The sequence below is a fragment of the Oncorhynchus nerka genome, linkage group LG24 (genome assembly GCF_034236695.1).
Source record: "Oncorhynchus nerka isolate Pitt River linkage group LG24, Oner_Uvic_2.0, whole genome shotgun sequence".
Taxonomy (NCBI): Eukaryota; Metazoa; Chordata; class Actinopteri; order Salmoniformes; family Salmonidae; genus Oncorhynchus; species Oncorhynchus nerka.
This window is the reverse complement of record NC_088419.1, coordinates 87,099,802-87,111,466: the sequence shown is the minus strand read 5'-3', so window position 1 is coordinate 87,111,466 and position 11,665 is coordinate 87,099,802. Positions and strand designations below refer to the sequence as shown.

General features: G+C 45.7%; 1 protein-coding gene across 3 annotated transcripts in view; it reads right to left on the bottom strand.

Annotated features, from left to right (window-relative positions):
- hmcn1 (hemicentin 1) overlaps positions 1-11,665 on the bottom strand; it is a 282,581-nt gene that overhangs the window by 39,598 nt on the left and 231,318 nt on the right. For all 3 annotated transcript variants that reach the window (XM_065009245.1, XM_065009247.1, XM_065009246.1), the window contains exon 76: positions 11,306-11,470. In XM_065009245.1, coding sequence (XP_064865317.1) covers positions 11,306-11,470 — 165 coding nt within the window. The remainder of the gene's footprint in view (positions 1-11,305; positions 11,471-11,665) is intronic.

Genomic DNA, 11,665 nt, shown 5'->3' with positions numbered 1-11,665 from the left:
CCAGCTCCCAGTAGTTATAACAGAACCCAGCTCCCAGTAGTAATAACAGAACCCAGCTCCCAGTAGTTATAACAGAACCCAGCTCCCAGTAGTTATAACAGAACCCAGCTCCCAGTAGTTATAACAGAACCCAGCTCCCAGTAGTTATAACAGAACCCAGCTCCCAGTAGTAATAACAGAACCCAGCTCCCAGTAGTTATAACAGAACCCAGCTCCCAGTAGTAATAACAGAACCCAGCTCCCAGTAGTTATAACAGAACCCAGCTCCCAGTAGTAATAACAGAACCCAGCTCCCAGTAGTTATAACAGAACCCAGCTCCCAGTAGTTATAACAGAACCCAGCTACAAGTAGTAATAACAGAACCCAGCTCCCAGTAGTTATAACAGAACCCAGCTCCCAGTAGTAATAACAGAACCCAGCTCCCAGTAGTAATAACAGAACCCAGCTCCCAGTAGTAATAACAGAACCCAGCTCCCAGTAGTAATAACAGAACCCAGCTCCCAGTAGTTATAACAGAACCCAGCTCCAGTAGTTATTACAGAACCCAGCTCCCAGAAGTTATAACAGAACCCAGCTCCCAGTAGTAATAACAGAACCCAGCTCCCAGTAGTAATAACAGAAGCCAACTCCCAGTAGTAATAACAGAACCCAGCTCCCAGTAGTAATAACAGAACCCAGCTCCCAGTAGTTATAACAGAACCCAGCTCCCAGTAGTAATAACAGAACCCAGCTCCCAGTAGTAATAACAGAACCCAGCTCCCAGTAGTAATAACAGAACTCAGCTCCCAGTAGTAATAACAGAACCCAGCTCCCAGTAGTAATAACAGAACCCAGCTCCCAGTAGTTATAACAGAACCCAGCTCCCAGTAGTTATAACAGAACCCAGCTCCCAGTAGTAATAACAGAACCCAGCTCCCAGTAGTTATAACAGAACCCAGCTCCCAGTAGTTATAACAGAACCCAGCTCCCAGTAGTTATAACAGAACCCAGCTCCCAGTAGTTATAACAGAACCCAGCTCCCAGTAGTTATAACAGAACCCAGCTCCCAGTAGTAATAACAGAACCCAGCTCCCAGTAGTTATAACAGAACCCAGCTCCCAGTAGTAATAACAGAACCCAGCTCCCAGTAGTTATAACAGAACCCAGCTCCCAGTAGTTATAACAGAACCCAGCTCCAAGTAGTAATAACAGAACCCAGCTCCCAGTAGTTATAACAGAACCCAGCTCCCAGTAGTAATAACAGAACCCAGCTCCCAGTAGTAATAACAGAACCCAGCTCCTAGTAGTAATAACAGAACCCAGCTCCCAGTAGTAATAACAGAACCCAGCTCCCAGTAGTTATAACAGAACCCAGCTCCAGTAGTTATTACAGAACCCAGCTCCCAGTAGTTATAACAGAACCCAGCTCCCAGTAGTAATAACAGAACCCAGCTCCCAGTAGTGATAACAGAACCCAACTCCCAGTAGTAATAACAGAACCCAGCTCCCAGTAGTAATAACAGAACCCAGCTCCCAGTAGTTATAACAGAACCCAGCTCCCAGTAGTAATAACAGAACCCAGCTCCCAGTAGTAATAACAGAACCCAGCTCCCAGTAGTAATAACAGAACTCAGCTCCCAGTAGTAATAACAGAACCCAGCTCCCAGTAGTAATAACAGAACCCAGCTCCCAGTAGTTATAACAGAACCCAGCTCCCAGTAGTTATAACAGAACCCAGCTCCCAGTAGTAATAACAGAACCCAGCTCCCAGTAGTTATAACAGAACCCAGCTCCCAGTAGTTATAACAGAACCCAGCTCCCAGTAGTTATAACAGAACCCAGCTCCCAGTAGTTATAACAGAACCCAGCTCCCAGTAGTTATAACAGAACCCAGCTCCCAGTAGTTATAACAGAACCCAGCTCCCAGTAGTAATAACAGAACCCAGCTCCCAGTAGTAATAACAGAACCCAGCTCCCAGTAGTTATAACAGAACCCAGCTCCCAGTAGTAATAACAGAACCCAGCTCCCAGTAGTAATAACAGAACCCAGCTCCCAGTAGTAATAACAGAACCCAGCTCCCAGTAGTAATAACAGAACCCAGCTCCCAGTAGTAATAACAGAACCCAGCTCCCAGTAGTAATAACAGAACCCAGCTCCCAGTAGTAATAACAGAACCCAGCTCCCAGTAGTAATAACAGAACCCAGCTCCCAGTAGTAATAACAGAACCCAGCTCCCAGTAGTTATAACAGAACCCAGCTCCCAGTAGTAATAACAGAACCCAGCTCCCAGTAGTTATAGCAGAACCCAGCTCTCAGTAGTAATACCAGAACCCAGCTCCCAGTAGTAATAACAGAACCCAGCTCCCAGTAGTTATAACAGAACCCAGCTCCCAGTAGTTATAACAGAACCCAGCTCCCAGTAGTAATAACAGAACCCAGCTCCCAGTAGTTATAACAGAACCCAGCTCCCAGTAGTTATAACAGAACCCAGCTCCCAGTAGTTATAACAGAACCCAGCTCCCAGTAGTTATAACAGAACCCAGCTCCCAGTAGTTATAACAGAACCCAGCTCCCAGTAGTAATAACAGAACCCAGCTCCCAGTAGTTATAACAGAACCCAGCTCCCAGTAGTAATAACAGAACCCAGCTCCCAGTAGTTATAACAGAACCCAGCTCCCAGTAGTTATAACAGAACCCAGCTCCAAGTAGTAATAACAGAACCCAGCTCCCAGTAGTTATAACAGAACCCAGCTCCCAGTAGTAATAACAGAACCCAGCTCCCAGTAGTAATAACAGAACCCAGCTCCTAGTAGTAATAACAGAACCCAGCTCCCAGTAGTAATAACAGAACCCAGCTCCCAGTAGTTATAACAGAACCCAGCTCCAGTAGTTATTACAGAACCCAGCTCCCAGTAGTTATAACAGAACCCAGCTCCCAGTAGTAATAACAGAACCCAGCTCCCAGTAGTAATAACAGAACCCAACTCCCAGTAGTAATAACAGAACCCAGCTCCCAGTAGTAATAACAGAACCCAGCTCCCAGTAGTTATAACAGAACCCAGCTCCCAGTAGTAATAACAGAACCCAGCTCCCAGTAGTAATAACAGAACCCAGCTCCCAGTAGTAATAACAGAACTCAGCTCCCAGTAGTAATAACAGAACCCAGCTCCCAGTAGTAATAACAGAACCCAGCTCCCAGTAGTTATAACAGAACCCAGCTCCCAGTAGTTATAACAGAACCCAGCTCCCAGTAGTAATAACAGAACCCAGCTCCCAGTAGTTATAACAGAACCCAGCTCCCAGTAGTTATAACAGAACCCAGCTCCCAGTAGTTATAACAGAACCCAGCTCCCAGTAGTAATAACAGAACCCAGCTCCCAGTAGTAATAACAGAACCCAGCTCCCAGTAGTAATAACAGAACCCAGCTCCCAGTAGTAATAACAGAACCCAGCTCCCAGTAGTAATAACAGAACCCAGCTCCCAGTAGTAATAACAGAACCCAGCTCCCAGTAGTAATAACAGAACCCAGCTCCCAGTAGTAATAACAGAACCCAGCTCCCAGTAGTAATAACAGAACCCAGCTCCCAGTAGTTATAACAGAACCCAGCTCCCAGTAGTAATAACATAACCCAGCTCCCAGTAGTTATAGCAGAACCCAGCTCTCAGTAGTAATTCCAGAACCCAGCTCCCAGTAGTAATAACAGAACCCAGCTCCCAGTAGTTATAACAGAACCCAGCTCCCAGTAGTTATAACAGAACCCAGCTCCCAGTAGTAATAACAGAACCCAGCTCCCAGTAGTTATAACAGAACCCAGCTCCCAGGAGTAATAACAGAACCCAGCTCCCAGTAGTTATAACAGAACCCAGATCCCAGTAGTTATAACAGAACCCAGCTCCCAGTAGTTATAACAGAACCCAGATCCCAGTAGTTATAACAGAACCCAGCTCCCAGTAGTAATAACAGAACCCAGCTCCCAGTAGTAATAACAGAACCCAGCTCCCAGTAGTAATAACAGAACCCAGCTCCCAGTAGTTATAACAGAACCCAGCTCCCAGTAGTAATAACAGAACCCAGCTCCCAGTAGTTATAACAGAACCCAGCTCTCAGTAGTAATAACAGAACCCAGCTCCCAGTAGTAATAACAGAACTCAGCTCCCAGTAGTTATAACAGAACCCAGCTCCCAGTAGTTATAACAGAACCCAGCTCCCAGTAGTAATAACAGAACCCAGCTCCCAGTAGTTATAACAGAACCCAGCTCCCAGTAGTTATAACAGAACCCAGCTCCCAGTAGTTATAACAGAACCCAGCTCCCAGTAGTTATAACAGCACCCAGCTCCCAGTAGTTATAACAGAACCCAGCTCCCAGTAGTTATAACAGAACCCAGCTCCCAGTAGTAATAACAGAACCCAGCTCCCAGTAGTAATAACAGAACCCAGCTCCCAGTAGTTATAACAGAACCCAGCTCCCAGTAGTAATAACAGAACCCAGCTCCCAGCTAGTAATAACAGAACCCAGCTCCCAGTAGTAATAACAGAACCCAGCTCCCAGTAGTAATAACAGAACCCAGCTCCCAGTAGTAATAACAGAACCCAGCTCCCAGTAGTAATAACAGAACCCAGCTCCCAGTAGTAATAACAGAACCCAGCTCCCAGTAGTAATAACAGAACCCAGCTCCCAGTAGTTATAAGAGAACCCAGCTCCCAGTAGTAATAACAGAACCCAGCTCCCAGTAGTTATAGCAGAACCCAGCTCTCAGTAGTAATACCAGAACCCAGCTCCCAGTAGTAATAACAGAACCCAGCTCCCAGTAGTTATAACAGAACCCAGCTCCCAGTAGTTATAACAGAACCCAGCTCCCAGTAGTAATAACAGAACCCAGCTCCCAGTAGTTATAACAGAACCCAGCTCCCAGTAGTTATAACAGAACCCAGCTCCCAGTAGTAATAACAGAACCCAGCTCCCAGTAGTTATAACAGAACCCAGCTCCCAGTAGTTATAACAGAACCCAGCTCCCAGTAGTAATAACAGAACCCAGCTCCCAGTAGTTATAACAGAACCCAGCTCCAGTAGTTATTACAGAACCCAGCTCCCAGTAGTTATAACAGAACCCAGCTCCCAGTAGTAATAACAGAACCCAGCTCCCAGTAGTAATAACAGAACCCAACTCCCAGTAGTAATAACAGAACCCAGCTCCCAGTAGTAATAACAGAACCCAGCTCCCAGTAGTTATAACAGAACCCAGCTCCCAGTAGTAATAACAGAACCCAGCTCCCAGTAGTAATAACAGAACCCAGCTCCCAGTAGTAATAACAGAACTCAGCTCCCAGTAGTAATAACAGAACCCAGCTCCCAGTAGTAATAACAGAACCCAGCTCCCAGTAGTTATAACAGAACCCAGCTCCCAGTAGTTATAACAGAACCCAGCTCCCAGTAGTAATAACAGAACCCAGCTCCCAGTAGTTATAACAGAACCCAGCTCCCAGTAGTTATAACAGAACCCAGCTCCCAGTAGTTATAACAGAACCCAGCTCCCAGTAGTAATAACAGAACCCAGCTCCCAGTAGTAATAACAGAACCCAGCTCCCAGTAGTAATAACAGAACCCAGCTCCCAGTAGTAATAACAGAACCCAGCTCCCAGTAGTAATAACAGAACCCAGCTCCCAGTAGTAATAACAGAACCCAGCTCCCAGTAGTAATAACAGAACCCAGCTCCCAGTAGTAATAACAGAACCCAGCTCCCAGTAGTAATAACAGAACCCAGCTCCCAGTAGTTATAACAGAACCCAGCTCCCAGTAGTAATAACATAACCCAGCTCCCAGTAGTTATAGCAGAACCCAGCTCTCAGTAGTAATACCAGAACCCAGCTCCCAGTAGTAATAACAGAACCCAGCTCCCAGTAGTTATAACAGAACCCAGCTCCCAGTAGTTATAACAGAACCCAGCTCCCAGTAGTAATAACAGAACCCAGCTCCCAGTAGTTATAACAGAACCCAGCTCCCAGGAGTAATAACAGAACCCAGCTCCCAGTAGTTATAACAGAACCCAGATCCCAGTAGTTATAACAGAACCCAGCTCCCAGTAGTTATAACAGAACCCAGATCCCAGTAGTTATAACAGAACCCAGCTCCCAGTAGTAATAACAGAACCCAGCTCCCAGTAGTAATAACAGAACCCAGCTCCCAGTAGTAATAACAGAACCCAGCTCCCAGTAGTTATAACAGAACCCAGCTCCCAGTAGTAATAACAGAACCCAGCTCCCAGTAGTTATAACAGAACCCAGCTCTCAGTAGTAATAACAGAACCCAGCTCCCAGTAGTAATAACAGAACTCAGCTCCCAGTAGTTATAACAGAACCCAGCTCCCAGTAGTTATAACAGAACCCAGCTCCCAGTAGTAATAACAGAACCCAGCTCCCAGTAGTTATAACAGAACCCAGCTCCCAGTAGTTATAACAGAACCCAGCTCCCAGTAGTTATAACAGAACCCAGCTCCCAGTAGTTATAACAGAACCCAGCTCCCAGTAGTTATAACAGAACCCAGCTCCCAGTAGTTATAACAGAACCCAGCTCCCAGTAGTAATAACAGAACCCAGCTCCCAGTAGTAATAACAGAACCCAGCTCCCAGTAGTTATAACAGAACCCAGCTCCCAGTAGTAATAACAGAACCCAGCTCCCAGTAGTAATAACAGAACCCAGCTCCCAGTAGTAATAACAGAACCCAGCTCCCAGTAGTAATAACAGAACCCAGCTCCCAGTAGTAATAACAGAACCCAGCTCCCAGTAGTAATAACAGAACCCAGCTCCCAGTAGTAATAACAGAACCCAGCTCCCAGTAGTAATAACAGAACCCAGCTCCCAGTAGTTATAAGAGAACCCAGCTCCCAGTAGTAATAACAGAACCCAGCTCCCAGTAGTTATAGCAGAACCCAGCTCTCAGTAGTAATACCAGAACCCAGCTCCCAGTAGTAATAACAGAACCCAGCTCCCAGTAGTTATAACAGAACCCAGCTCCCAGTAGTTATAACAGAACCCAGCTCCCAGTAGTAATAACAGAACCCAGCTCCCAGTAGTTATAACAGAACCCAGCTCCCAGTAGTTATAACAGAACCCAGCTCCCAGTAGTTATAACAGAACCCAGCTCCCAGTAGTAATAACAGAACCCAGCTCCCAGTAGTTATAACAGAACCCAGCTCCCAGTAGTTATAACAGAACCCAGCTCCCAGTAGTAATAACAGAACCCAGCTCCCAGTAGTTATAACAGAACCCAGCTCCCAGTAGTTATAACAGAACCCAGCTCCCAGTAGTTATAACAGAACCCAGCTCCCAGTAGTAATAACAGAACCCAGCTCCCAGTAGTAATAACAGAATCCAGCTCCCAGTAGTTATAACAGAACCCAGCTCCCAGTAGTTATAACAGAACCCAGCTCCCAGTAGTAATAACATAACCCAGCTCCCAGTAGTTATAACAGAACCCAGCTCCCATTAGTTATAACAGAACCCAGCTCCCAGTAGTAATAACAGAACCCAGCTCCCAGTAGTAATAACAGAACCCAGCTCCCAGTAGTAATAACAGAACCAAGCTCCCAGTAGTTATAACAGAACCAAGCTCCCAGTAGTTATAACAGAACCCAGCTCCCAGTAGTTATAACAGAACCCAGCTCCCAGTAGTAATAACAGAACCCAGCTCCCAGTAGTTATAACAGAACCCAGCTCCCAGTAGTTATAACAGAACCCAGCTCCCAGTAGTTATAACATAACCCAGCTCCCAGTAGTAATAACATAACCCAGCTCCCAGTAGTTATAACAGAACCCAGCTCCCAGTAGTTATAACAGAACCCAGCTCCCAGTAGTAATAACAGAACCCAGCTCCCAGTAGTAATAACAGAACCCAGCTCCCAGTAGTAATAACAGAACCCAGCTCCCAGTAGTAATAACATAACCCAGCTCCCAGTAGTAATAACATAACCCAGTTCCCAGTAGTAATAACATAACCCAGCTCCCAGTAGTAATAACAAAACACAGCTCCCAGTAGTAATAACATAACCCAGCTCCCAGTAGTAATAACAGAACCCAGCTCCCAGTAGTAATAACATAACCCAGCTCCCAGTAGTAATAACATAACCCAGCTCCCAGTAGTAATAACAGAACCCAGCTCCCAGTAGTAATAACAGAACCCAGCTCCCAGTAGTAATAACAGAACCCAGCTCCCAGTAGTAATAACAGAACCCAGCTCCCAGTAGTTATAACAGAACCCAGCTCCCAGTAGTAATAACAGAACCCAGCTCCCAGTAGTAATAACAGAACCCAGCTCCCAGTAGTAATAACAGAACCCAGCTCCCAGTAGTAATAACATAACCCAGCTCCCAGTAGTAATAACAGAACCCAGCTCCCAGTAGTAATAACAGAACCCAGTTCCCAGTAGTAATAACAGAACCTAGCTCCCAGTAGTAATAACAGAACCTAGCTCCCAGTAGTAATAACAGAACCCAGCTCCCAGTAGTAATAACATAACCCAGCTCCCAGTAGTAATAACAGAACCCAGCTCCCAGTAGTAATAACAGAACCCAGTTCCCAGTAGTAATAACAGAACCTAGCTCCCAGTAGTAATAACAGAACCCAGCTCCCAGTAGTAATAACAGAACCCAGCTCCCAGTAGTAATAACAGAACCCAGCTCCCAGTAGTAATAACAGAACCCAGCTCCCAGTAGTAATAACATAACCCAGCTCCCAGTATTAATAACATAACCCAGCTCCCAGTAGTAATAACAGAACCCAGCTCCCAGTATTAATAACATAACCCAGCTCCCAGTAGTAATAACAAAACCCAGCTCCCAGTAGTAATAACAGAACCCAGCTCCCAGTAGTAATAACATAACCCAGCTCCCAGTAGTAATAACATAACCCAGCTCCCAGTAGTAATAACAGAACCCAGCTCCCAGTAGTAATAACAGAACCCAGCTCCCAGTAGTTATAACAGAACCCAGCTCCCAGTAGTAATAACAGAACCCAGCTCCCAGTAGTTATAACAGAACCCAGCTCCCAGTAGTAATAACAGAACCCAGCTCCCAGTAGTTATAACAGAACCCAGCTCCCAGTAGTTATAACAGAACCCAGCTCCCAGTAATAATAACAGAACCCAGCTCCCAGTAGTTATAACAGAACCCAGCTCCCAGTAGTAATAACAGAACCCAGCTCCCAGTAGTTATAACAGAACCCAGCTCCCAGTAGTTATAACAGAACCCAACTCCCAGTAGTAATAACAGAACCCAGCTCCCAGTAGTAATAACAGAACCCAGCTCCCAGTAGTAATAACAGAACCCAGCTCCCAGTAGTAATAACAGAACCCAGCTCCCAGTAGTTATAACAGAACCAGGCTCCCAGTAGTTATAACATAACCCAGCTCCCAGTGGTAATAACAGAACCCAGCTCCCAGTAGTTATAACAGAACCCAGCTCCCAGTAGTAAAAGCAGAACCCAGCTCCCAGTAGTAATAACATAACCCAGCTCCCAGTAGTTATAACAGAACCCAGCTCCCAGTAGTTATAACAGAACCCAGCTCCCAGTAGTTATAACAGAACCCAGCTCCCAGTAGTAATAACAGAACCCAGCTCCCAGTAGTTATAACAGAACCCAGCTCCCAGTAGTAATAACAGAACCCAGCTCCCAGTAGTTATAACAGAACCCAGCTCCCAGTAGTTATAACAGAACCCAGCTCCCAGTAGTTATAACAGAACCCAGCTCCCAGTAGTAATAACAGAACCCAGCTCCCAGTAGTTATAACAGAACCCAGCTCCCAGTAGTAATAACAGAACCCAGCTCCCAGTAGTTATAACATAACCCAGCTCCCAGTAGTAATAACAGAACCCAGCTCCCAGTAGTAATAACAGAACCCAGCTCCCAGTAGTAATAACAGAACCCAGCTCCCAGTAGTAATAACAGAACCCAGCTCCCAGTAGTTATAACAGAACCCAGCTCCCAGTAGTTATAACAGAACCCAGCTCCCAGTAGTAATAACAGAACCCAGCTCCCAGTAGTTATAACAGAACCCAGCTCCCAGTAGTAATAACAGAACCCAGCTCCCAGTAGTAATAACAGAACCCAGCTCCCAGTAGTTATAACAGAACCCAGCTCCCAGTAGTAATAACAGAACCCAGCTCCCAGTAGTTATAACAGAACCCAGCTCCCAGTAGTAATAACAGAACCCAGCTTCCAGTAGTAATAACAGAACCCAGCTCCCAGTAGTTATAACAGAACCCAGCTCCCAGTAGTTATAACAGAACCCAGCTCCCAGTAGTTATAACAGAACCCAGCTCCCAGTAGTTATAACAGAACCCAGCTCCCAGTAGTAATAACAGAACCCAGCTCCCAGTAGTAATAACAGAACCCAGCTCCCAGTAGTTATAACAGAACCCAGCTCCCAGTAGTTATAACAGAACCCAGCTCCCAGTAGTTATAACAGAACCCAGCTCCCAGTAGTTATAACAGAACCCAGCTCCCAGTAGTTATAACAGATCCCAGCTCCCAGTAGTTATAACATAACCCAGCTCCCTGTAGTTATAACAGAACCCAGCTCCCAGTAGTTATAACATAACCCAGCTCCCAGTAGTTATAACAGAACCCAGCTCCCAGTAGTTATAACAGAACCCAGCTCCCAGTAGTTATAACAGAACCCAGCTCCCAGTAGTTATAACAGAACCCAGCTCCCAGTAGTTATAACAGAACCCAGCTCCCAGTAGTAATAACAGAACCCAGCTCCCAGTAGTTATAACAGAACCCAGCTCCCAGTAGTAATAACAGAACCCAGCTCCCAGTAGTAATAACAGAACCCAGCTCCCAGTAGTAATAACAGAACCCAGCTCCCAGTAGTTATAACAGAACCCAGCTCCCAGTAGTTATAACAGAACCCAGCTCCCAGTAGTAATAACAGAACCCAGCTCCCAGTAGTAATAACAGAACCCAGCTCCCAGTAGTTATAACAGAACCCAGCTCCCAGTAGTAATAACAGAACCCAGCTCCCAGTAGTTATAACAGTCTAACCAGGATGTTGTGATCCTTCTCCTCCTCTCAACACCCAGCAGTAATAACAGAACCCAGCTCCCAGTAGTTATAACAGAACCCAGCTCCCAGTAGTAATAACAGAACCCAGCTCCCAGTAGTTATAACAGAACCCAGCTCCCAGTAGTTATAACAGAACCCAGCTCCCAGTAGTAATAACAGAACCCAGCTCCCAGTAGTTATAACAGTCTAACCAGGATGTTGTGATCCTTCTCCTCCTCTCAACACCCAGCAGTAATATCTATAATAATGAACAGTCTAACCTGAGGACAGGATGCTGTAACTGTTCCCCTCCTTGGGGAGTTTCATCCCATCTTTACTCCAGTGCAGCATGGGCTCTGGGACTCCTGACGCAGTGCAGCCAATCACCAGTGGGGACAGTCTGCTCACCACCAGCTCTGTGGCTTCATCCGCTATGGAGGGAGGAACTGCAGAGGAAGAGACTGCTTTTACCAAACTGGACCTCAGTGCTATTGAAGATGTCCATTTAGGAAGTCAGCTTGAAAATGCAGATAAGGAATCAATCAGAACCATTGAAATCAACTGACTCCACTGTCATTAAAATGACATTCAAGCCAACATTTAAAAAACATGTAAATAATATCAATGTCACGACTTCGGCT